At 37.9% G+C, this 26,586-nt stretch overlaps 3 protein-coding genes across 5 annotated transcripts; all 3 read left to right on the top strand.

Annotated features, from left to right (window-relative positions):
• Window positions 1-175: 175 nt before the first annotated feature.
• On the top strand, window positions 176-7,528 carry gtse1 (G-2 and S-phase expressed 1). Of its 3 annotated transcripts, none has more exons than XM_082159411.1 (12): window positions 176-371; window positions 645-706; window positions 945-1,002; window positions 1,433-2,060; window positions 2,144-2,305; window positions 4,152-4,293; window positions 4,622-5,017; window positions 5,652-5,721; window positions 5,801-6,001; window positions 6,080-6,395; window positions 6,479-6,607; window positions 7,188-7,528. In XM_082159411.1, exons 2-12 carry the CDS (start codon window positions 685-687, stop codon window positions 7,281-7,283), a joined length of 2,220 nt encoding a protein of 739 aa, XP_082015537.1. In that variant the 5' UTR covers window positions 176-371; window positions 645-684; the 3' UTR covers window positions 7,284-7,528. The 3 variants fall into 3 exon arrangements, with proteins under 3 accessions (XP_082015537.1, XP_082015538.1, XP_082015539.1); XM_082159412.1 differs by having other exon boundaries at window positions 648-706; XM_082159413.1 differs by having other exon boundaries at window positions 180-371; window positions 6,104-6,395.
• Window positions 7,529-7,635: 107 nt separating this feature from the next.
• actr6 (actin related protein 6) lies at window positions 7,636-10,945 on the top strand. The gene is made up of 11 exons (XM_082159418.1): window positions 7,636-7,857; window positions 7,954-8,071; window positions 8,155-8,223; window positions 8,307-8,430; window positions 8,504-8,639; window positions 8,709-8,765; window positions 8,859-8,957; window positions 9,906-9,984; window positions 10,075-10,246; window positions 10,336-10,474; window positions 10,554-10,945. Exons 1-11 carry the CDS (start codon window positions 7,790-7,792, stop codon window positions 10,681-10,683), a joined length of 1,191 nt encoding a protein of 396 aa, XP_082015544.1. The 5' UTR covers window positions 7,636-7,789; the 3' UTR covers window positions 10,684-10,945.
• A 35-nt stretch (window positions 10,946-10,980) lies between these two features.
• sycp3 (synaptonemal complex protein 3) lies at window positions 10,981-26,353 on the top strand. Its single transcript, XM_082159420.1, has 8 exons — window positions 10,981-11,713; window positions 13,224-13,305; window positions 13,391-13,425; window positions 13,506-13,623; window positions 14,941-15,040; window positions 25,460-25,558; window positions 25,657-25,761; window positions 26,016-26,353. Exons 1-8 carry the CDS (start codon window positions 11,584-11,586, stop codon window positions 26,067-26,069), a joined length of 723 nt encoding a protein of 240 aa, XP_082015546.1. The 5' UTR covers window positions 10,981-11,583; the 3' UTR covers window positions 26,070-26,353.
• The last annotated feature ends 233 nt before the right edge of the window (window positions 26,354-26,586 follow it).

The following is a 26,586-nucleotide window of genomic DNA, read 5'->3' on the forward strand; positions in this document are numbered from 1 at the left end:
GTAAATTCTGTCATCTTAATGAGTAGGCCTATATCTTAATAAACCTGTATGAGTTTCTTTGTTCTGTTGAACACAAAACAAGAAATATTAAGGTGTGTTCAACAGAAAGAACACCCATACAGGTTTGGAACATCACTTTAAGTAGTCATTAGATTTTGTTCTGCGCATTGCTCAACGTCAACATGACGACTGCTGGGTTCCGGAAACTTGCTCCACCAATCCTGTCACAGGATTCCTGTCACGTGATCTTCGAAATCAGACTGGCCACTGGCCACGAAATTTGAAATGTGGAAACAGATCGCCAGTTATTTTTTGTGAACAGACAACAACACTAAGATTAATAAATATAACCCCTGTACTGCAAGCGAACAGTAAGTATTTTGGCTGTAGTAAATGTTTATCATCTGTTTTTAAGATTAAATTAGAATAGCATCGTTGATTAAACCGAATGAATCCATGAGCTTCCACGACTTCTATTATGTTTATGTATTTGGTTAGTTATAAGATAAAGTGCTCGTTTTATTGAGTACCGTTCGTTTTATTTCGAGTATTTTAAACTGCATTTGGGTTAAAATGTACTTTTTGGTGTTTCAAACGTGTTGTAATCAAAAAGGGGAACCACATTAACTGTAAACTGATGTTAGCAGGACTGTGGCCTCCATTTGTTTTCCTTCCTGGCTGAAGATGGCATCAATGGCTCACAGTGGTAATGACGTTTTATCTGATCACTATATGTCTAAACTAAACTTACAAAAAAGTACTGTAGTGGTACTAGCCAAAAAAAAAACATTAAATTGGTACATGCCAGAAACACCACAGTATTTGTACTTTTTTGTAAGTGTAGTATAACAAGCTAAAGAAAATAAACACTGATTTGGCATGTTTAAACATATATTTTAACATAATTTTATCAGTGGTTAAAACTGTGTGTTTTTTACTTCTAGATTTTGTTTCACTGGCTGAGGAGAAATTTGACTTTGATGTTTCATTGTCTCCTGCGAGGTTTGTTTTCAATGTTTAATTTGTTTAAGGCAGTGTTGTTATTGTTAACTAAAACTATTAAAAATAATTTGTTATTTGTGACATAAAATAAAATATAAATACTAGAGAACAAAATTAAACTTAAAAAATGAAAGTTAGAATAAAAACTGGGGGGGGGGGAGGAAAGTTAAATAATAAAAGATAATCTAATAAAAATGACATAAGTACATAACAAAATGACTCAAACTTGACCTTACATTAAAAAAGTGAAAATATAAAAATAAAAGCTATTTCAACAAAATGAATAAATACTATTATAGTATTAATACAAAAAAAACCCATTTTAACTCCCATAGCCATTACAATTTTAATGTGTGCTATACAATATGAATTATAATGTGGTTTTAACATTTTATGATGATGTATGTCCTATGGAAATGTTCTCTCATAGCTCTAAAGGAGATTATGATGTTGAGGATGAGGTCTTCGTGGGTCCGGTTGGTCATAAAGAGAAATGCATTTCTCATGGAGTGGAGATTCACATGAAGGACAGTGTGAGCAGCGGCCCGTCTCTGGGAGAACAGCCCAGCTGGAGCCCCCTCACAGGAGAGAAGTTTGATGAAATCTGCAAAGAAGCTCATCTGGTCGCCAGCCACCTCGAGCAAACCATCACTGACTCTTCAGCCGAGAGCAGCGCAGTGTCCTCGTGCCAAGCTGAGGCGTTCGAGGAGGACACAACAGCCAAACTGAGTATGTTCATCAAGCCAGCTGTTGTTTTGAGTCCCATCAAAAGAGAGACCTTTCTTGTGCAGGACAGCCCGATGAAGCAGCTTCCACCCGCCATCCAGAAGCAAATGCTGAAGTCTAACGGGATGGCCAGGTTTGGCAAGCCACGTCTCAGTACGTCGAGTCCAGTCAGGACTGTTGTGACGCAGCCTAAGATGCCTTCTAGAGGCAAAGCCCTTGTGGCTAGTAGTGGGGTGTTACCCAGCAAACCCACAGCACAAAGGAACTCACGACTTTCCTCCAGCACAAAACTGCCAGCAGCCACTAAAACTAGGCTTCCTCCTCCCAGCAAAGTATTAATACTTCTCTCCATTTATTTATACACCATTACAGTTTGACACATGAGATTTATTTTTAGTGTTTCAATGTCTTTCAGGGTAATTTTGGGCTGAAGCGCAGTCCTAGCAGTAGAAACACAAGTATAGCTGGTTCTTCTGAAGACCTTCTCTCTGATACCACCAGTGTTGCTTCTGATGTCAGCGATTCCTCTTTTAACACTAGTTTGCAAGGAAGAAGCAGCATTCCAGCCCGGAACAAGGTAAAAGGACCTGTCGTTGTTGTATGTTGTTTTATACTGCAGTACTGCAGTATCAGGTCGTCTACGAGTCATTTAGCACCGGGTTCTCCACAAACTTGAGGTGCGATAAGGGGGAGAGGGGCGACGCTCTTTCGGCCGCCCCCCGGTTCCGGTCACGGACGGCCTTCCTCGCCGGCCCGGGGGCCGGCTATCCGGGGCCAATCAAAGTCCCGCGGCGCTGCGGTATCGTTCCTTCTAGGCGGGATTCTGACTTAGAGGCGTTCAGTCATAATCCCGCAGATGGTAGCTTCGCACCAGTGGCTCCTCAGCCAAGCACACGCACCAAATGTCTATAGGGGTGGTGGTGGCGCAATGGATAAGACACATGCCTTTGGTGTGAGAGACCCGGGTTCGAATCCACTGTGAGACACCAATGTGTCCCTGAGCAAGACACTTAACCCCTAGTTGCTCCAGAGGCGTGCGACCTCTGACATATATAGCAATTGTAAGTCGCTTTGTATAAAAGCGTCAGCTAAATGAATAAATGTAAAAAAATGTAAATGTACTTCAACAATTGTTGATAATGATCATACATCACTGTTTAAATGTCAGGGGTTAGTAAGATTTTATTATTATTTTTGATAGAAGTCTGTTATGCTCAACAAGGCTGCATTTATTTGATAAAAAATACAAAGCTGATTTCTACAAACCCTCTCCTTCCGGAAAGCTCAGTGCTCTGATTGGCCAGCTGACCCAGTGCCTTGTGATTGGCTGAACACCTCAAGCGTGTGTCAGATATGTAACGCCCCTCACCATAATCACAAGCTTCAGCTTCAATCTAAACCATTTGTAAACACGCAGTTGATAATAATGTCTTCATTTTGACCGTACTTTACCAACTTTGCAAGCATGACTTGATCAGAATGTTTAACAGTGGTAAGTAGTCTTTGTATATAGCCTGTGTTGTGCTCTCCTAGGTTCAGGAAGCAGTCCTCTGTAAAAAGCGCTATGCACAAGCAAACTTTTGGGTTATACTGCTCAGGAACAGAAATAGATCTTAGAAATAAATCTTAACCTCTGAAAGCAAAAGTGGTTTTGCTTTCGCATCAGCGTCTCCGTGACATGGTGACAAGATTACAATTCACTGAAGCCTCGTCTTCTCTCTTTGCGGCAATATTTTACGTTGTGTACGTTTGAGGTAGTAATATCTAAACTTGGATCGAGGCTGAGGTTGCACCAAATCCAATGACGCTGGTAGTGACGATTCTCTCTGACCAATCAGTGTTAGTTTTGCAGTGTTTACACGTCACATTTTAGTATCGGTACGACTCGCTTGGAACCTCAACCAAGGTGGTACTAAAAAAAGTACTAGGTACTTTTGACAGTGGAAAACCCTCCAAAGGTGAGACGTACCGAGCCGTACCATGCAGTGGAAAAGCGCCATTTGTAACTTTGCAGATCGTATACATGCACAAACCGATACATTACACACTAAAGGAAAAGGAAACCATTAAAAAGCATTATATGACCTCTTTAATATTTATGTGGATACAGTGATACACTTTTTTTCAGGACTCTTTGATAGTTATTTCAAAAGAACAGCATTTATTTGAAATGGAAATCTTTACTGTCACTTTTGATAAAACTGAATGCGTCCTTTCTGAATAGAAGTATTAATATCTTTAAGCATATCTTTTCACCAGACTTTTAAACAGCAGTGTACATTGTTTTTAAAATGCACAATAGGCTTGTTTTGTAATTTAGTGCAATTTACCACTAATATTGGAGGATGCACGATTTAGGTAATTGTTCGACAATGCAGAATAAAATATACTTATGTATTTAAACATTTTTCAATATCCTTCAGACAGAAATGCGAGCTCCATCTGCTCTTAAAGCTCCTTCACTTCAGAGCTCTAGGGTTGTGGACAGGAGGAGAAACACCTCGTCCTCGTCGTCTTCTGTGTCCAGCATCAACTCTAGTCTAACTATCTCCCCAGGAAGCAAAGGTGACCTTTGCCATCATCTAATGCTTACTTATAGTTTTTAATAATTCAATAGGTTATAATGATCTTTAGCAAATTTTAAAATGAGTGTCAATTTTTCATGCTTTACATTATAATGCTGTGATGCTTAAATCCATGTGAGGCATTCAAAATGATTTATTTGTTCATTTTCTTATGATTTAATTGTTTACAAGCCTATGAATATGTAGTTTTGAAAAGAAAATGTGGTTGAATTTGATTTCATTGTGATCAAGTGATGCACCTTAATGCAACTTATGTATCTACTGCCATCTGCTGGTTATTTACATATATCAACTCCTTCTCTCACCAGCCAAACTCAATTCATCCTTGAACTCCAGCACTAACAGCATCGGTGCTCGTTCACACAGCAGTATGAGCAGGTTGCCCAGTTCTAGCCGCAAATCCTCTGTTGTTACCAGAAACCCAGAGCCCCCCGTCAGCAGACGGACCTCCATCTCTACACAGGGGAGGAGAGCATCTGAACTTCTCCCCAGGCCTGTCAAAGCTACGCCCGTTAAGAAAACGGACCCATTCCCACCTCCACAGTTTCATACCCCAGCAAAGACTACTGCTGAAAAGACCACCACTTCCAGCATCTCTGCATCTAATGCTAAGATTGGAAGTGCTCTACGGGGAAACCCTAAACTCAAGGTCCCAGTGGTGCCAACACCCACTAACTACCTGAAGGGAGTTCACAAATCCGAGGGTGAGGAAAAACATAATCGTGTTAATGTATAGGAACTGTTAGGATGAATCTCACTCAACCTGTGTCAAGAGCACTTCACACTAAAATATGGAAAATTAAGCTTTTTTTTTGGACCATCAAGATTTTTTGCTTGAAATTGTTTTCTTGACCATTTAAGACATTTTATCCACAAATTCTCTTAACCGTAATCATTTTTGAGGAGGAAATCATTTTAAAGAAAAATAAAGTATTTTGAGAAAAATAAAGAATAAAATGCTGTACAAATACCCAATATATGTTTACAGTGACTTTTTTTTTTCATATTAAAATATTATTTTTGCACACATAAATATTTTTGTTTATAATTTCTATATTTAATTTAATTTAATACGTATTACCTTACTAAAATATTGTATTTAAAGTATCTATTACAATGAGAATTTGCAACAAAAAAAAAGTGTATTTTATTTTAAGAAAATAATCTCACAATGCAAAAAAATCTTAATGGTCCTACAGAGAGTTATTTTTATGTTGAATATAATTTCCAAATTTTTTGGGGGGGATTTTGAGGTGAAATGTGCCCTGTGAAACATGTTTTTTTGTGGGATTTAACATTTTTGCATTCAGTCATGTTAACTTCTATTGATTTTTATAGTTTCCTCTTCGCCTGACGTTCCTCGTATCATGAAGCCAAAGAAATTATTATCTGCTTGCAGTGTGGATAGGTAATATAGTAATATTTTCTCAGAACATCATTCCATTTCTTTTAAAGGATTCTCTTAACTCTGATACATGTTTTGGTAGTATTCCTGATCATCTTGCGGGCCTCCTGACGCCCTCGGCTATGGGCAGTAAACTGCGGAGACCCTCGGCTCTTCCCACCCCAGTCAACCGTCGTATCTCTGGCATCCCTGCTCTCACACCCAAGAGCGTGTCACGCCTGAGTAAACCTTCCCAGCTCACGGAGCGCTCATCGACCTCCAGCCAAGTGGCCACTCATCCAAGGTGCTACTTTATGGGCTTCTAAGATACTTCAGTTGATCTCAGTTAATCTATAGCTTGTCTCATTCTCTGTATAAGTAGAAATCAAACTGTCTATCTATGCAGCCCAGACCACATGAAGGAAACTGAGAAGCAGGAAGATAAGCAAACCTCAGTGTCAAATGAGGAGACCTGCCCTCCAGCTGACCTCCAGCCCTGCTCCCTGGTCTTTAATTTGGAGGATGAGCCTGAAGGACCTCCTGCCTGTGAGCCAGCAGCTGTGGAGAATCCCTCTGAGCCTTCGACATGTGATCCAGAGCCTCCTCAGGTCGACATGAAACCTCCAACACTTCCAAACACAGTCGACAGCCAAAAACACAACCTGCTCATGAACAAGGAGAAAAAGGATGTTAAAGAGGTAAAATAAACTCAGTTTGAATCGATTTTTAGATCAAATTTGCTAGAAAAACTTAAACAGATCTGAAAATGTTGCAATTGTAGGTTTTGCTTGTGGATGCACCTGCACCTCTAGCATCTGAAACACTTCAGCTGTCAGAGAAGCTGCTAATTGATCTCTCCAACACCCCAGACCTGATCAAAACCTCCTCTGAAAAGCCCTGGGGAGGACAGGTGAGAGGACATTTCATATACACTGTATCGTTCAAAAGTTTGGGGTCGATAAGATCAATGTCGATAAGATCATCTTATCAATGTTGAAAACAAATTTGGTGGAACCCACAATCAATTTTTTGCAGGATTCTTTGATGAATAGAAAGTTCTAAATGGCAGCATTTATTTGAAATAGAACATTATGCATTTCTTTACTGCTGCTTTAATCAATCTAATTTGTCAATGCTGAATTAAAGTGTAAAAATAAAACTGAATCCCCTGGTTTCACAGACGAGGCTTAATTCGAGTCCCAGACTAAAATGCGTGTTGCAAAGCAACTGATATATCTTTAAATATGTCAGTGCCATTTTTTTTTTTTGTCTCAAGATGCACACCTGTAATGTTTTTTCTTTAGGCATGTTTATAAAAGCTACTCAAATGTCCTAATTGAACTAAGGCCTAATCCTGGCTTAAACTAAGCCCCCTCAGATACCAAGCTTTTGAACTGTAGTGTAAATTCTTATATTGCTTGCGTTATTCATGTATGTATACTGTTTATTTAAATGACATATTCATTTGTAATTATTAATTCATCCCCCAGTTAATTGACCTGAGTTCGCCTCTTATAAAGTGGAGTCCAGAGGACAAGAAGGAAAATACTGAGAACGCGGCTCCACTGATCGACTTGTCTTTTTAGAGGACCTGCAAAATGTACTGGGAACTGTGCCAAGAAAAAAAATTAACTGGAGCATTTCAAATAACTGATGAAATGAATCTAACGAGGGAGCTTGGATGCTGCTGTGCTTTATTAGTCTTCGATTGTGACCTTCTCTTTATTTGTGTCGTCTGTTGTGTATAATTGTATGTAATTATGGTGATCTGAAGTATTTTAGAGATGAATTCTATTTCCCCCAAAAGGTACAATAAATGTTAAATTTACAATGTTGTCATTTTTTTTATGATGTGCTCGCACACAAATAAACTCCCATACAGTAGGGGGCAGTACGCGTTCAGTGTTTTTAGATCTCTAGTATCTGAAATATAGAATAAGACGCCCATAGAGCGGCATGATCATTGAGCTGATTCAATGTTTATTTAGATCACTCAGTTAAATGCAGTTTGATTAATAATTTGTACCTTAATGCAATTGACTATCTCATCTTGTGATTTAAACCAGTACGTTTGAATAACTGAGATGTAAAAATGACAACGCTCGTACTGGATAATGGTGCGTACTTTGCCAAAATCGGTTACAGCCATGAGAAAGTCAGGTATAGTGTTTTTATTATGCATTTCCTTGTTATTTAAAACGTATTCTAGTATATGGTAGTTATGTTGAGCTACATACCGATTTTCCCCCCCATTAGTGTTATCCCAAATAGCCAATTCCGTTCGAAGACCTCCAGGTTGAAAACTTTCACTGCCAATCAGCTGGATGAAATCAAAGACCCGTCCGGACTCTTCTATATCCTCCCGTTTCAAAAGGTATTGCATCGATATGAATTATAACTGCATTCTATATAAATCGTATTGTGTCTTACTTCAGATCTCGTCTGCATCTATATTAGGGTTATCTTGTGAACTGGGATGTGCAGCGTAAAGTCTGGGATCATCTGTTTGGAAAGGAGATGTTTAAGGTACTTAAATGATTACAAACCTATCACATTATCTGCTTCATAATTGTACAGTATGAGATATTGAGCACGCAACACATTTGCAGGTGGACTTTGCTGATACCAACATTGTGATAACAGAACCGTACTTCAACTTCACCTCAATTCAAGAATCCATGAATGAGATTTTATTCGAAGAATATCAGTTCCAGTCAGCCCTCAGGATTAATGGTAAGTTTAGTGTACTAAGATGCAGCCAACTTGGATGTAAATTCTTTTATTTATTATTTTTTATTTTATACAGCTGGATCATTGAGTGCTCATCGATACTTCCATGAGAAAAACTCTGAGCTGTGTTGCATTGTGGTGGACAGCGGCTTCTCCTTCACACACATAGTTCCTTATTGCAGGGGAAGAAAAATGAAAGAGGGCATTTGCAGGTGAGTTGCTCATTAGCCATATAAGTCGTATTAACGCTGAACATTTCATAAGTCTCTGTGTACTTCTAGAATAAATGTAGGAGGAAAGCTGCTCACCAACCATTTGAAGGAGACCATTTCATACAGGTACACTTGCCACCATTTGAGTAGGGAAATTCTTTGGTGTTTCTTCCTTAGAGCAGATTTCTCCTTGAGCTTGTGTCAATCTTTGTCTTAAAGGCAGCTGCATGTGATGGATGAGACCCATGTGATCAATCAGGTCAAGGAGGATGTGTGTTATGTGTCTCAGGATTTCTACAAGGACATGGAGATTGCACAGTAAGTTTGCATCAACTTGATCGTAAATTAGCAAATTGATTCGGCTTTGATCACAGGAATACATTGTCTCCTATTTAAATGTATTGTAAAATGTAGTTTAAATTGTAATATTTCCCAATATTACTGTTTTTACTGTATTTTTGATCAAATAAATATAGCCTTGGTGAGCATAATAGCCCTCTTTCAAAAACATTAAAGGGTTACTTCATCCAAAAATGAATTTTCTGTCATTATTTAGTCACCCTCATGTCGTTCCAAACCCGTAAGACTTTTGTTCATCTTTGGAGCAAAAATTAAGATCTTTTTGATGAAATCTGAAAGCTTTCTGTCCCTCCATTGATAGTCATCGCTATGTATGATGAACAGCTTGAATTTAGGCTTTTATTCACATATAAACATTGATCAACTCGCACATCAGTTGTGGTAAACGGAAGCAAAAGCATGTTCGCTTGACGTGTGAGAACTAATGAGGTTCATTCTCGTGTTACGCAGCACATTTGAGCTTCAGCAAGAGGTTTGTTCTCGAGTGTCAAGCTGGTTCGGTTGAGCTTCGGTTTATGTTTGCTGATCAATGTTTAAATAGGAATGAAAGCCTAAATTAAATGTTCATCACATAAAGCGATCGAGTCTCTTCAGAAAATTTGGACTAAACCACTCAATTCATATGGATTAGTTTTAATCTCTTTATGAACTTTTTGAAGCGTTAAAGTGGTAGTTGCGCAGCTGTCAATGGAGGGACAGAAATCTCTCAGATTTCATCGAAGATCTTCATTTGTGTTCCGAAGATGAACAAAGGTCGTACAGGTTTGAAACGACATGAGGGTGAGTAATTAATGACAGAATTTCCATTTTTTGGGATGAACTGTCCCATTAAAAAAAATCTTACCAACCCCAAACTTTATGGACAGTAGTGTATATGTAGTATAAATAATTCTGGTGATTTGACAGATTTAAAGGAGAAGATAATATGGTCATGAAAGACTATGTGCTGCCAGATTTCAGCTCTATCAAAAAGGGATTTTGCAAGGTAAACCATTTGGCATACTATGAAAAAATAAAACACAGTACACTTTGTCTTTTACTAATACAGCTTTTTTTTTTTTTTTTTGTGCTGCAGCCTCGAGAGGAGATGAATTTTACTGGAAAATATAAGACAGGGGAGCAGATTTTGCGGCTCACCAATGAGAGGTTTGCAGTCCCAGAGATGCTCTTTCACCCCTCCGACATCGGCATTCAGGAGATGGGCATACCTGAGGCTTTGGTCAACTCCATTAACAACATGCCGGAAGGTAGATTTCATCTGGCATTAGATGTATTTATGGTTTAAAATGTTATTTCATTTTAAGTACTCTAATGTATGCCTACTTTTTATGTCCAGAGATGCAATCCCACTTCTATAAGAACATTGTTCTTACTGGCGGCAACACATTGTTCCCTGGATTCAGAGATCGGGTTTACAAAGAAGTCCGTGCACTCGCTCCCGTAGAATATGAAGTTTCTGTCGTTCTGCCACAGAAGTATGTTTTGAGAGTTCTGAAAAATTGATTGACATTTTGTCTGGTTATTCTTTACTGAATATTTCACTTTTGTTTGCAGTCCTATTTGCTACCCATGGGAAGGAGGGAAGTTATTGGCCGAAAATCCTGACTTTGAAGAGATGGTGGTCACACGAGACGATTATGAGGAAAATGGACATTATGTATGTGAAGAGAAGTTTGATATTTGACCTGCATATGAATTATCTGTCTTTTGGTACAGAAATATTGAACACTGCACATGTTTTTGTATGAACACTGCACATGTTTTTGTATGAAAACTAAGCTGTACATTGGCAACTGTACATTACACTCTATATTACTCAAGTCAGTAGGCTTTTTGACTTTGAATGTGATACATTTTTATTGCTTTCCCTTTTTTTTTTTTTTTTTTTACAAGACATTTCTTATTGTATTAAAATGTGAACCGTAAAATAAAGCTACTTTTTTTTTTACTCCTTTTCTTGGAAAGAAAATGTATTTAACCTAATTTTTTATATGATTAATAGCTTACGTTTCAGTTAAAGACCTATCATTTCTCTAGTCTAATAATTATTAAGTGCATCTTCAGGCACGTCACGTGAGCTGCGCGCCGTCATCCTCTCGCGCTCAAAATACAATCCGCGCGAAAAATCACTTCAGAGACGCAGATAAAACCGTCGCCAAACATTAAAAGAATTAAATATTTTTCTCTAAGTAGTTATAGATTAATTTCATACTTGGTGAAAGTCATTACATTTTTGATAGTTTTCTAGGCTGGAAGGATTGATTAGAGTAAAGAGATCACACACGCTCGTCAGGTAAGATCCAGATGATTCTTGCAGAGAGTAACGTTAACTTAACCCTACATAAAGTATTTTTTTTTAGCTTTTGTGAGTAAAAATAGTTTTATATAACGTATGATATCTGGTTTAAATTATTTTAATACGATGCTTTAATTATGAACGATACCACGTTAGAGCTAGTAACGTTAAAGCTAATACATTTTTTTAATTGATTAGCATGTGCTGGTTTGTTATTTGTTGCTGCTTTGTATTTGAATAACGTTAGATCTTCAGACTACTGCTAAATACTCTTCATACATTGAGACTATGGCAGCTTCAGGGAGAAAACAAAACAAGAAGACCAAACACACTGACAGCTCCACAGACCTGAAAGCGTTTGACTTCAAAAATCTGGAGGAAAAGAAAGGAAGCGGATCTGAGGATGATCCGAGAGATGGTGTGTCTGTCTATTTTGTTACTAAATAGTTTATTTTATAATTATATACTATTAAAAAAAGGTAAATGGTGTTACAGTGATGCCATTACAGGTAATACCATGGTAGCAGTGAGTATCGAACACACACACACCCGGAGCAGATATATAAAATGTTTATTTAATTTAAATATAGTTATATATTTATATGTGTATATAGCTAGAGAGAGAAACAAGTGAAAAGGTTTTACCGTGGTAATTAATTACATAATTAAATTGTTTTTAAATAAAAATCGATTTAAAGGTGCTCTAAGTGATGCCGGGAGTGTTGACATTCGAATTGTTGTCAAACAAAACGGAGGCTAGCTAGACCCTCCCTCCTCCTCATCCCGTCTCCTCCCTCCTCCCCTCCCTTCCGGCATAAAGGAAAGTCAAAGTAGTCACTAAAAACAAAGTAAAGTTTTACTGATACTTCATTCAATGTGTAGTGTCACCAAGTTAGATAAATGCTTTTAGGCCTATATATTGCAGAACAGAATGCAGAAAAAGAGAAACATTGTCTTAAAATTGTTTCGCCACCTGAGGTTATAACTATAGCTCCCATACAAGGACGCAATAATAGCAAGATAACGTTAGCTTCGCGTTTCCCAGTGAGCATAAACAACGGCGGCGGCGTAAACAAATTTAGTCAAAGTTGTCGATAGCCTATAAATGAACATTCAAATCCATAACAAACAGTGGGTGAAAACAATCATTCACACAAATTGTCGCCCTACTGTGAATTTGCTTGACCATTTACAATAGAGATTGACCGCTAGCTGAAACATATATGTTGTATTCACCAAAGCTAACGCTGACTGCATAGTTCTAGCTAATTACATCCTTGTGTTGCTTTGGCGAACATGAACGTCAATTTAGAAAGAAAAATGGATTTACCTGTTCTGCAAAAACAGAGCAACTGAATGTCGGATTGGAAGCCCTTCTGCCGGCGGAGTTCTCGCCACCTTTCGAGGGTTTTTCCGATGTAAATTCGGGACTTCGCGCGTTCCTTATTCTTGGGTCTTATCCTTGTTATTGCTCTTCTTTGCAATTTGTTCATCGGAACGTCGTCTCTTTATTCGTGTGTCGGCCATAATTCAGACTTCCCTCTTCATGCTTCTCTCTCCTCCACACACCCCCTTCATGTGCACGCGCACTAACCCCCAAACCACACCCCTCAAATACTTCTTGTCGGTGATTGGCTGGAGCACTGTTTGTTGTGTTTCGTGGTGCGGGTGAGCCCAGTTTGTTTTTGTTGCCATTTGTGGAGCCTGTGGTGTCTAGAGAGACCGCGTTTTTTTACAGTGTGTTCAGGGGACAGGCAGCTAGCGGATAGTGAGGAGATGTTTTCTGTATGTGACAAAAAATGTTTTGGCCTAAAAAACGCGTGACATCACTTAGAGCACCTTTAATTTATATGTATAGAGAGAGAGGGAGGGAGCAAATCATGTAACGTTAGTTGTGAAGCATGTTTTATGTTGTTCTGATCTATTAGAAACTCCAATCATTGACAAGCTGACCAAGAAAAGATCTGCAGAGACGTTTGATGATGATGAACTAGTACATGCTGGTATGGGGTAAGTCAGCAAGATATATAAACCTAGCCCAAAGTTATGAAGCCTTTCTCTGGATCGAAAAATCATTTGCTGTCCTTTATCTCAGGAATGAGGTTCAAAATATGCTGGAAAGATTCGGTGGTAAGTGAAGTCGACAACTGCATATAGTCTGCTTTGAAATACTGTTTAATACTCAAAAACATGACTGAACTGCCATTTAGCGGACATCAGCAAGGCCATGCAGACCAAAAGGAAACGCTTGGAGGTTCTCACCAAAACCTCCTTAAAAGGCAGCACTCTGAAACTGGAGCAGATGTGGAAAAGCCAGCAGAATCAGAGGTAAATGAAAGCACTGTATAGAAAATAGGGCTGGGTATCGATTCAGATGTTACAATTCGATTCGATTTCGATTCGCAAGCTCTAATTCGATTCGATTTCGATTCTCGATTCGATTTTCGATTTCGATTCTCGATTCGATTTTTCCAATTTCGATTCTAAATTAATTTCGATTCGACATACTCAGTGAATATTAAATACAAATCCTATATTTATTAAAAAAAAGAAAAAGAAAAGAAAAAAAAGTGAACAAGTTTTCAAGTGTTTAATTAATAAAAAGAAATTAAGAGCTACAAACCTGTATATTAAATTCTTTTTATTTTAGGTACACTTGGGTACATTAAAACAGAACCGAACTCTATATTTCAAATGCATACAATGAATATACAGGATTTTGATGCAAGATGAAAAATTGATGCTGAAAATTGGACAAGTCAGAACAGTCGCATGTCTTGATCAAACAGGTTAACAATCCTCACATAAACCCACATATAAAAACGTTGCATATAATATAATATGTGCCCTTCCTGTCTAACAGCTAGGCCATACAGAAATTGAATAAAATTATCAAACAGTCTGTGTTGCATTAATTATAAATTATATATTGACTAATCAAAGTTACAAAAGTTCTTTATTCAAGAGCAGTGAGTGTTTTTCTCTGTTCTCTTTGTTCTTTGATTAACTTAAATGACAAAGATAATTAGTGGCTACAGTGTACTGTCCCTTTAAGACCAGCCGCTGTTGACAGAGACGCGGAACTCACACGCGGACTCATTCTCTCACGAGGCACAACTCTTCACGTTCGTCATAAGACTGCTCTTATGTTATAAAGATACTCGACAAAAATACATTTTGGCATAATTGTGTGTGTTCTTCGTTCAAGCGCGAAAGATAATTCTATTCTGTGCTGTTTTGTGCGCACGCACGATATCATCGCAAGTTTTTCTGTCACAGTCACGACAGCATTTTGGCAGCATTTTGGTCATATAGCCTAATTGCGTATCGGCTTGTCATAGCGATTGCGATATGATTAAACGTGCAGCACTAATTGAGGTTATTTTATGATTTAGATAAAACTACCATAAAATCTCACAGCATTAGCTATAAAATTGAGTTTGCAAGCCTATGAACAGTGGAGGAAAACTAATACATAAAGATGGAAAAAAATCGATTCTTGGCGTTTGAGAATCGATTTTGAATCGACCACATTTTAAAAAACGATTAATCGAAAAATCGATTTTTTTGCCCAGCCCTAATAGAAAATGACACATTCTTCTTTATTCACATCCACTTTGATGTTCATGTTGATTTTTTTTGCAGGCAGAAGCTGACACAAGATTATTCTCAGCAGGTGTTGTCTGTGCTTCAGCAGTGGGAGACTGACGTTCAGAAATCTGAGGAGCAGGAGGAGAAACTAAATGTAAGAGCAGTGCAGGTCCTTATACGCGTAGCTCTCAAGAATGATTTAGAGCTGTGTTTTAGTTTAGTTTTTGGTTTTGCCTTCCTACGATTATGAAAACATAATGCCACTTGCGCTGTCACCCAACATCCAAATCAGTCCAAATATGTAACACCACGTGCAAAAGCTTATTGAGCTACAAAAGAGACGCTGTTCAACAGGTGGCTTTTTTGTCCGCGCGATCCGAGATGGAGAGAAACACGGACATTGGTACAGTAGGGGTGGGCGATATGGCAAAAATATCATATCACGATTTTTTTCAGGAAAATCACGATTCACAATTTTTATCACGATTCTTTTTCAAGTTGGTTTTACTATTTTGCAAGTGCACTTTTAGTGCCTGTGCACTTCGGGTATATGTACTCAGAAAAGTGCATGTTAGAACAGCACATCAGCATGCGAATGAAATGTTTAACCGGCAAGGCTTTAACCTGTTAAGCTGCAACCCCACTTTTGGAAAATCCCCAGAAATGACATACCCAAACTGAAACAGATACAGTTCATGACTCCTTTGTACTAAAAGCACACGTATGATCTCATTTGAAAGCTGACACCTGGCAGTTTATTGTAAATGTAGAATTAATTATTGTCATAATTCATTTTTTTTATATAAATAGCTTCAAAGTTTGTAAAGTTATTAGAAATGTATTTTTATGAAACATCCTCATGAAAATAAAATTGAAGTTGGCCCTGTAGCAAATCTAGAAATGCACTACAGCTAAAGCCACATGTCTGACCATGTTATATGTAAAACCTGGAGATGATAAGTCTAAAACTCTGTTTTTAGTTAAATGTTTTTCAAGATCATGTCGAGTGTTTTAAATAATCTTCTGTGATCTAATTTGGCTTCAGATTAAAAAATCTGACAGAAAATATATTATTTTTTTGTATTCTGCACGATAATAAAGTCTATATCGATTAGCATTACATTATAAATATAATCTATTATTATGAAAATACCTGGCATGGCTTGAAGAACACAGGCAAATCAAATATCATTGCAATCATGTTTATTGTCTTCAAAATGTATATATCTGCATGTTACAGCGATCTCTGTTAGCTGTTTGTGTGTCTGTGACTTCCTGGAATGTCACATGATTATGGCTCTTCTTCATGCTCATTAAATGGACTAATACTGTGCATATAGCGCCCTCAGGCTGCTGTAATGGATTGAAAACACAATAGATCAGAGCATGAAAGCGCTCATAATGATTACATCGATGCATTTGGGTATAAATTCAGTAAATATTATTCCTGTCTATAGAAACATGATGTAAATCTATGAGAATCTATCAATATTTCTCCAAATCTGCACATTTTTGAGCTAAAACCCTGAGGGACGTTGTTTTGTGAAGCGCTGTCATGAGGACAGCACGTTTTTTTTTTTTTTCAGAATGGAGCAGCCGACGCTCATAATTCATATAAAGGTATCGACGCATTTTTCCATTTCATAACTCCTGACACAAATTAAGACATAACTGTCACTATAAGTTTCTCAGAATACAATAGTGGTCAAATACTGAAACTTGAGTCTTATATCTTTTTAATGATGTATAGTTTGTCAAGGTATAACATTAAATCTGATAGTAACTTTGAACTAAATAAATAAAAAACGCTTCAGTGTGCCGACGCACTGGTGAAGCTTAACAGGTTAATAAATAAGAAGTAAATATAGTAGAAAATATTTAATCACAACACGGAGGCGCCGGCGCGTGAACCTGGAGCTTGTCTCATAAATTAACCGAAACTCAGCGTATAAGGGAGCCTATTTGCCTCACAGACCTGAGACATATATAGAAAGCTTGAAATGTGTACTTTTAAACAGAACAATTCAAAACGAAAGAAAACTGACTGTTCTCTGCTTGTCATTCGTATGAAATGTGCATTTCTCTCAGGCGCGTTGACAACTGCGAAGATCGCGAGTCAGCATCGTCAACTTCACACGTCAAATACACAGGAATGATTATCGGCCTGTTCACATCGGCCCTATTTTGACATCGTAACAATACCTATGTGTAAAAAAAATTACCATATCGGCGGCCGATATATCGTGCACCACTACTGCTACTAATAGCCTACTACAGGGGTGCTCTATGGAGGTATTTTTGGTGCAAAACTACTGAACGCCTGTGACAGTGGAATTTGAAGTTGTAGAGAATAGCCACACATGTGTATCAGTAAATTTGAAGTCACAGAGAGAAATGTTTTAAGAGTTGCAAACTTGTAGACTTTTTTTTTATCTTCCACAAACACAACACAACAGTTACACCTTCTCAAATTCTTCATTGCAGGTGCACAAATCCTATTCTACAAATCACAAATTAAGAAACTCATACGCTCACATTTTTGCTACAGTTGCTGCAGTGAATATGGTGCAAAACGCATTTACACACCTGCATCAAAAAATGTGAAGTCACGGAGAAATTTTGCTCATCTGCAAATCAGTATGTGAATTCATCCAATGTGAGTTGCACACTTGTAGAATATTTTCTCATAAATGTCTTGTATATTTTTCTAGCACAAACACAAGTACATGACTACAGCTGCTTGAATCTGCTGCGACGAATCTCAAACACTGTTTTTCGCTTTCAAGTGACAAGTTTCGCGCGCTCTCCCTTTTGCACCAAGTGCACCGTGAAATGTGGGGCAAAAGTGAGTTGTGCATCTGTAGAGGCAGTGGGCGGAGCACAAAACGTGCAAGCTAATAAAAACATTATGAACTTTATGAAATGATACACAATTGTAGTTTAAGTTGGCGCTGAAACTATATTTACCTTTTTTTAAATAATCCATTAAACCTGCTGAGAAACGAGGAGCGTGAACTAGAATGAGCAGTTCCACGCGCATGCCCGGCCGGGAAACTCATGAATATTCATGTAGGCTCCGCCCACTGCCTCTACAGATGCACAACTCACTTTTGCCCCACATTTCACGGTGCACTTGGTGCAAAAGGGAGAGCGCGCGAAACTTGTCACTTGAAAGCGAAAAACAGTGTTTGAGATTCGTCGCAGCAGATTCAAGCAACTGTAGTTATGTACTTGTGTTTGTGCTAGAAAAATATACAAGACATTTATGAGAAAATATTCTACAAGTGTGCAACTCTCATTGGATGAATTCACATACTGATTTGCAGATGAGCAAAATTTCTCCGTGACTTCACATTTTTTGATGCAGGTGTGTAAAATGCGTTTTGCACCATATTCACTGCAGCAACTGTAGCAAAAATGTGAGCGTATGAGTTTCTTAATTTGTGATTTGTAGAATAGGATTTGTGCACCTGCAATGAAGAATTTGAGAAGGTGTAACTGTTGTGTTGTGTTTGTGGAAGATAAAAAAAAGTCTACAAGTTTGCAACTCTTAAAACATTTCTCTCTGTGACTTCAAATTTACTGATACACATGTGTGGCTATTCTCTACAACTTCAAATTCCACTGTCACAGGCGTTCAGTAGTTTTGCACCAAAAATACCTCCATAGTGCTCAGTACTGCTCCTGCCGATCGACTGTCCTGCACAGTTCATCTCCAACACTAATCAAACACAGCTGCCTTTAATTTTCAAGTGATCCTGAAGACCTTAATTGGTTGCTTCAGGTGTGTTTGATTAGGATTGGAGATGAACTGTACAGGACAGTCGATCGGCAGGAGCAGGATTGGGCACCCCTGGCCTACTATATAGAAATTGAATAAATTAATTTAATTAAGAAATAAATACAAAAATTCATAGTCTTCACTCTATTTAAATTAAATACACATTGCTTCTTATTAAAGTTACTAATGTTATTCAGTGTAGAGCAGTGAATGATTCTCTCATTTTCTCATGATTCACTTTAAGATCAAATGCACAGATCTAATACGCTGACAAGCATTCGATTACTTTCCAAGCTGCTTATGTTCAGTGAAGGCATAACTGAATGCGTCCCCAGGACGGACATTGACACATTTTGTGTATTTGTCCGTTTAAGCGCATGCCAGAAGCCCAAAGTAGCCTGTACTTTAGGGGTGTGTGATATCATGATTTTTAATCGTGGACGATTAAAATGTCTCCACGATCTGCTTTTTTTAAAATATTATAGTATTGTGCTACAGTGCATTCTATTAGTAGCAGTTCTGGCATCGCCGTCCCAACATACTGTACAACGTGACGTACATACACATCACACGTTAATGCAGAGGTACGGGACACTGCAATTAATTTGCAGTTCATTATTTGCATGTGCTTTAAAGGGTAACTAAACCCTAAAACAACTTTTTTTAGTTAATGATCTGTAAGACTGGGGCTTTATTAATGCTGTTCATTAATTCAAGTAATTTTTTTGACATTTGGGTTTAAAGTGTTTTAATTCTACAATATATGGTGTAAAAACGTCTGAGTGCTGCCCTCTTGAGGTTGAACAGTGGCTACTGCAGTCGAATTTTCCTATTGGAAGTTGTGGTACCCTCTGACGTCAGAGGGTACCAGCTAACCACACCCTTGCCTACAGAGAGATGTGTCTCAGATGCACGCCCCCTCTCCACTGGGCTCTGCCCACTTTTCCAGCATTTTTCAAATATTGCCAGTGGGTGGAGTCAGGCTCTGACCAGGGGTTTAGTTACCCTTTAAATTAGGGCTGGGCGATAAAACGGTATCGGTATTTATCGCCGGTACACCATTGTCGGTAACGATATGAAAAATTTTCGATATGGCGCTCAATATTTTCATTCAAATGCACGCGCGACCACCACAACGTTGCCCAACATCAAATGGCAAGCGCAATGAAAGCGGAACGAAACTGCGTTATTTTGTGCTTTACGGACCGTTTATCAGTTTGGACCATCAATGTCAGTGAGTGCAGCGTGAGCCGATCTTGATCAAGCGACACTGTTACTACACAGCTCTAAGAGATCCGGTAAAGAAAGCATTTGAATTCGCCACTGAAGTAATAACATCGCTGCAAGATCTAGTGAGAAGCATTCACACTTCTCCGTTATTAACGGATCAAACAGCGCTGACGTGGAAACCAGGAGAAACATTGTGCCATGAATGAACTAGTTATAGGCTTTAAGTCCACAGATCAGCAACATTAATTGTATAGGCTATGGCTTTACTGTAGTAACACTCACTGTAACCATGGAAGTTTGACAGGAATAGTAAAATGCTTTCAAGTACGTCACACATCTTTTTCCAGCACTTCAAAACTCAAATATTATCATATTTAAATGTTATTTGTAATGTGATGACCGAAACATTATTTGTTCATCCTTCAAATACATTACCCCCATTTATAAAACTAAAAGTTTCAAGATGTAGGGAAAACTCTTTTTAAACTTATTTAAAATAATTTCTCTTTTAATAATTATATATTTTTTAAATCAAGGAAATTTCTTTGGCATTTCTTTCTTTTTGTTGTATCAAAACATTTACCTAACCGTGACACCACTGTGTCGTATCGATACGTGAATTTTGTGAACCGTTACACCCCTTCTTATTACAGATGTTGACCTACCTCAAAGTTTCAAGACCTAACTGTTACCTTGATTCTTCTACGTTTACACTTTTACATTGCACACATTTTGTAACATTTTATTTAAGTTCAAGAGTTTCTTTAACGCTTACTTTTTTATCTTAATATAAGACATAAAGAAGATATTTTTGTTTACATTAAATTTTGGACTGCTAAAACTAATATCATTTGTTGTTTGCCTTAATAATGTGGATAAAAAAAAACAAAAAAAAACAGTGGTTTAAATTCAAACTTTTGTACTTGTCTTAAAAAAAAAAGGTTATAAAAAAAAGTCAATAATTATCGATACCGAACGATATGAAACATTATATCGTGATAATTTTTTTAGCTATATCGCACAGCCCTACTTTAAATCCAGGCAATTGGTTGATGAAACATTGATTACAATTAAGATACAATTAATACAAAACGAAATTACATTTAAAGACAGGCTTTGTGCTTTCTGTTTGAGATCTCTGTAAAAGTTTTAAAGCAGTCTTTTAGTGCCGCTTTCAGAGCGCTCACGTCCGTAACATTGTTTTTTTTGTGTGTGAAATAAATTTCTAAATAAATGCGACTTATAGTCCAGTGCGACTTATATATGTTTTTTTCCTCTTCATGACGCATTTTTTGACTGATCGTTTTTTGACTCGTAGATATTCGAATACATTTCTTGATATATGATACCCGTTTCGAATTAGATTTTCTCAAAAGTGACAGTCCTAGTATCAGGTAGAATGTAGTTATATGGTCGTAATAGGAATTGCAAAGAACAGCAGTCGTCTTGCCAAACAGTCCAGTTTGGCTCAATCCATATATTTGGCGACATAGTAGAAATTAAGCTATAACGACCTTCGGGCTATGCACGTACACTTCCAGGCCGGGTCAGTAGCCTATACAGTATCGATCGGCTGCAACTTGCTTTTGCTCTAAAGTCTTGATGTATTGTCACCCTAGTAAAAAAAACAGCCTATGTGGAGGTGGAAAAATATCTTCCTTGAGTGATAAGAAGAGTTTCGTTTCACCATTGAATGGATGAAAAGCACGCTAACAATTAAAATATCCACTGTAGCTGCAGCCCAACTTTATTCAAGCCTACACGCAGGGGCGTCGGACTGGGGGTAAAACCAGTACTGATTACCAGGGCCCCAAGGGGAGAGAGGGCCCTTGAAAAGTCTGGAATATATTTTATGTTACCTGGATATTTTCATTTCTTAATTAAATTTCATAATGAATGTCAGATGAAATGTAAAGTTAGTGTATTGGCTGAATTACTTGGTTGATTGACTGACTGGTCCCACCCCTTGCTAATGCGCCAAATGGTTTAGTCCATCTGCCCGCATTTTGTTTATGTTAGTTAGTGCATCTGGTGGAGCGCAAACTTCTGCGGTAGAAATGTCTTTCTCAAAGAAAGCCAAATCAGGCCCCCCAAAATGAAAGGAACGACATTAGAAGGAAAGAAAACAAAATGAGGGGAAACAATTGGTAACTGACTTATTTTCAAAGAAAGGTGAGCACAATCAAGAACACGAAATCTATAGTGCTAAACTGCTTGAATATCTCCGCGATCGTTGGTGCTAAAAATGAACTGAGACAACCCACTGAAAGAGCAGAACATACACTTTCAGATGATAATTAGGTTATACATGTAAACTGAGGTTAAATAAATATACTGTACACTAACAGTGCTGTTTGCATACAACACACCATTATAATAGCCTAAATTGAAACCTGTTTTATTTTAAATTAATAGGCTATAATATCTCAAATTTGCAATTATATAGCCTACGTTGGGTGTTATACAAAACAAATATTGTAATATAATTTAGCTTAAACTTAGTAACCACAGTAAAGTAGGCTAGAGAATGTTGAAAGGAGGTTTGAAATGTGTGTGCACACATGACAAATTATCAGGCTACTCTAAGCATTACAGTTAATAGTTATTACGTTATAAATATCTAGGTCTACAGATTCATGTGTGCAGAGGCCATATTATTATTATTATACATTTTTTTGAGGAACATGGGGGCCCATCAGGACTGCCTATGCATTGGTCCCGGGATCTTGTGCTACGCCCCTGCCTACACGTAGCAAGTGTTCAGCGTGTGTTGACGTGTACCATGGACATAATTGAAAGTTTATGCACTGGGATTTTGTTGGGATTCCCCTAATATATCAGAGATCGCTGAGGGGTGTTTATAAATATCTGGGAAATTTCTGGATGTTTCTTAAGGCGAGACACGGCAGGCAAAAACATTGTTTTCTTTTTTACTGGTCAATTTTGAGATTTTTGGATATTTGTCTTCAATAACATGTCTTCTTTCAGACTTGTGGTGAAAAAAAGTCTGAAATACACATTTAGGTCTTTATTTTACTACACTTTTCTGTTCGCGTCTGTAGATTTCTCATAAATTCAACAAAAGTTGGCGTTCTTAATCCTCCCACTGCACCGCGATCTCTGTCTTCTTCCTGTCATCACACGCACACGCCGGAAAGCTCTCTCTCTCCTTTACAATGCTGTTGGATCCAAATATGGTCATTTCCTTTTTATCAGCAACCAATTGTGAAAGTAAAAGGGCTATTCACCTGTAGTGTCTCGCCTTAATGACAGGTTAGGTACAGAGCAGCCGACACAATCGTTGAGCTGGAGGCGTAAATTCAACAGCACAGTTTTTCTCACCACTTGTCAATCTCACCATTTAACCCAATGAGCATGTTATACAAAACTCTCAGACATTGACATTGCTTATTCATTGCCTTTTCATCCTTATTCATAGTGTGAATTCAGGACACACTTGTATCCTTTATAAAAATGTATTTTTTCTTCTGAAAATCTGATGACATATTTTGCACACGGGTAAAGGTGCCCAATATCAGTCATTTCTGAAAATAAATTACAAAAGTAAAAAATGGAAAAAAGCTCTTTATTTGATTATCATAAAAATGTGTTTCCTATACAGAGATGTCGACATCGGTAAATATCTGTATTAGGGATACACCGATCCACATTTTTTCACTTCCGATCCGATCCCGATACCAGAATTTGGATATCGGCCGATACCGATACTATTCCGATACCAGAGCTGTGTTTGCTTTAATATTATTATTATCATTATTGTTTATTTTATATGATGCTGAAATAAACTTCTCTCAACAGGCAAGTATGATATGTACGTATGTATGCATGTATGTCCCAAAAGGCAACTTGAGGTAAGTATAAGTTCAGAAAAGGATGTCAGAAAAACAAGAAATCCTGTTAACAGGAAAAATCCCATTCTGAAAACAAATAACGTAATGCAACTGTAAGGGTTTCAAATTGATTATCATGTCAATATTTATTACATTCCCAAAATGTCAAATACTTGAGTCTTGAAATATAAGAAAAGTGCAAGTGTAAACATCTTACACACACACTATCTGAAGGGTGATCCTCGCTCCGATGCGGTAACTCGATGAATGCTCGATCAACATCAGCATCTTGCAAACAGACAAGCGGATTTTGCCTCATCTTACGCACGTACATTTTTCTCTGGACGCGCGAATGGATTAAAATATTCAAGCGTCCAACTAGACGCGGTAGACGAGAATTTGACGCGCTATTCGCGTTTGGTGTGAACGCACAGTAACGTGGTGCTTTTTTAAATGTTTGATTGCGTTCGTTGTGTTGTACGACACGAGGGAGCTTCAAAGAGTTCTGAATTACGGCTTTGCAAACATTGCATTTTGCTGTCTTGCTCTGCGTCTGCGGTGTTTTTCAGTGTGAAGTATTTCCACACAGCGAACGTTGTTGGCTAGCCACAAACTGCGGAATGGATTTCCTGAGCGGGGGCGTGTCTCATAACTCTGTGTCTCATTGAGCCGCACCTCCGTTCAGGAAATCCATTCCGCAGTTTGCAGCCAGCTTGCAGACTAGCCGCCGGGAATCACTTTTGGAGTCATTTCAGCAGACAACGTTAAAGCGCAGACATGACTCATGGATATCGGATATCTCTGCAGGTTGGATCGGGAAAATCCGATACGTGAATTACGCTGGTATCGGTCCCGATACCGATAATGGATCGGATCGGCCCCATCCCTAATCTGTATCGGCCATAACAGCAAAATTGTTATCGGTATCGGCCACAATTCTCACATCGGTGTATCAGTAGGCTAAATTGTTCATTTCGTTCATATCTTCTTTTTTTTTCTGTTGTATTTGTCCTTGTAACGCAATTCGTTGTTATGGGAAGGAGGCGGGAACCGGCGAACTTTAACACACATTTTAATGCCAAAAATGAAACAAATACAAAATGAAAGTAAAAGACAGCAGCCCCTCACGGATGACTGCTGTCACATATAATAAAACATCAAACTCAACGCAAGTCCAGGCCTGTTCCTCTCTCAATCTCCACTGTAGTCGCTCCTCCTTATGCTTCCGCTCCTCCGTGAGAGATACGAGATACTTCGTGCCGGTGCTCTCTCACGGCCCTCGTCCTGCTTGCCACAGTCCTGTTGTTTTTAGTTTTTATTGTATTACTGAACATTTTAACTCACTGTTGTTGGTTGACAGTGAAACTGCCCTGAAAGAATAGATTAAGGGGTTTGGGGTCATTTGGGGTTTTTTTTATGAACGCACTTACAGGGGCCCCCAGACAATGTTTTGCTAAGGACCCCCAGAAGTCTAGGACCGGCACTGTGTAAGAGCCAGAGATTCGTCATAAAGATGAAGCCAAGAAGTTTTAAAAGTTGCAACATGTCATTTTGGGTCACAACATCCCACTAAGGGAAATGTTAATTGTAGGATTAAGGGTCTTGTGAAAAATATAATACCGATTTTTGGGATATCTAGCAGCCATTTAGAGATATTTGATGTGAACGTCTCTCACTTTGCCTTTGAACTTCCTAATTTCTGTTTTCACAGAATTTGTTTCGCCAGCAGCAGAAGCTCTTCCAGCAGGCAAGGGTTGTGCAAAACCAAAAAATGAAAACCATCAAAGACCTGTATGAGCAGTTTGTCAAGGTTACTGATGCAATCATCACTTTAATTATTTGAAAATCAACCAAGACCTTTTTTTTCATAATTTGTCTGACCGAGTGTGGTCTTTAATTTCTGTGCAGAACATGGAGGAGATGGAGAAAAGCCACGAAGGCTTCCTGCAGGGCACCCAGATGGAGCTTAGAAAGGAGATGGCTCTTCTGCAGAAGAAGATAATGATGGACACTGTGAGTGCTTCACGAAAAGATTTCACACAACAGAGTTTAGACTCTGGATATTAAACATGTCTGCTTTAAATAGTCTTTCAATGTAATGAATGCTACATCACCAAAGTTACTAAATCAGGCTTGGAGCTCATTTATGGAAAACAAGATTTTTTTTTTTTCATAAATAGCAGATTCAGTTCAATGTAAGAATGAATTTCAAAACAATGAAAATGTATTTAACTTTTATGAACAATGTTTTTATTTTATTATTACAGCAACAGCAGGAGATGGCCACTGTTCGGAAGTCCCTCCAATCCATGCTGTTCTGAAGAAAAAAAACATATTTCTGTTCTGATGTCATCAATAGAAATAGGGTGTAGATGACTTAACCTTATGTTCTAAAAGGAAGGTTTCTTTTATTGAATATGAGTTTATAAGTTATCTCTGTTTTTTCTTTTACATCAATTTGTTCATTTTAATAAATAATTGTACTCCTGTTGTATTATATAAAATTATCCAAATAGATGTTTCTTTATTTTTTTTTAATCCAGTGTCAAGTTTAAAAGTTTTCCTTCCTGTGTTGAGGAATTTTCTATTGAAGCAGAATGGTTTGGGTGGGACATGTCAAAGAGCTTTCCATTTTTTTAAATAACCCACATCACAGCCATGCATATTTTTTTTACTGCTTGCTTGTTGGTTACAGATGGCATTGGTGGGTGGGATATTCTCATGATAGAGAGCATTTGATTGGACAAAATGATGTGTTGTGCAGGATGAGTCATCAATACATTTTCTTGAAAAAGTACTTTTTAAATGTATATGTATGTGTGTATATATATATATATA

This window comes from Leuciscus leuciscus (assembly GCF_965113295.1).
Source record: "Leuciscus leuciscus genome assembly, chromosome: 25".
NCBI classification, from domain to species: Eukaryota; Metazoa; Chordata; class Actinopteri; order Cypriniformes; family Leuciscidae; genus Leuciscus; species Leuciscus leuciscus.

What these genes read in the sequence shown, in the direction of transcription:
- gtse1 (XM_082159411.1), top strand. Translation starts at nt 685, where the DNA reads ATGGCATCAATGGCTCACAGTG. An exon ending in AGAAAAAGGATGTTAAAGAG is followed by an intron (nt 6,396 to 6,478) that starts GTAAAATAAACT and finishes TTGCAATTGTAG; the next exon opens with GTTTTGCTTGTGGATGCACC. An exon ending in AAAAGCCCTGGGGAGGACAG is followed by an intron (nt 6,608 to 7,187) that starts GTGAGAGGACAT and finishes TTCATCCCCCAG; the next exon opens with TTAATTGACCTGAGTTCGCC.
- actr6 (XM_082159418.1), top strand. Translation starts at nt 7,790, where the DNA reads ATGACAACGCTCGTACTGGATAATGGTGCGTACTTTGCCAAAATCGGT. An exon ending in ATATCCTCCCGTTTCAAAAG is followed by an intron (nt 8,072 to 8,154) that starts GTATTGCATCGA and finishes CATCTATATTAG; the next exon opens with GGTTATCTTGTGAACTGGGA. An exon ending in GTCAGCCCTCAGGATTAATG is followed by an intron (nt 8,431 to 8,503) that starts GTAAGTTTAGTG and finishes TATTTTATACAG; the next exon opens with CTGGATCATTGAGTGCTCAT.
- sycp3 (XM_082159420.1), top strand. Translation starts at nt 11,584, where the DNA reads ATGGCAGCTTCAGGGAGAAAACAAAACAAGAAGACCAAACACACTGAC. An exon ending in AAAAGCCAGCAGAATCAGAG is followed by an intron (nt 13,624 to 14,940) that starts GTAAATGAAAGC and finishes TTTTTTTTGCAG; the next exon opens with GCAGAAGCTGACACAAGATT. An exon ending in AGCAGGAGGAGAAACTAAAT is followed by an intron (nt 15,041 to 25,459) that starts GTAAGAGCAGTG and finishes CTGTTTTCACAG; the next exon opens with AATTTGTTTCGCCAGCAGCA.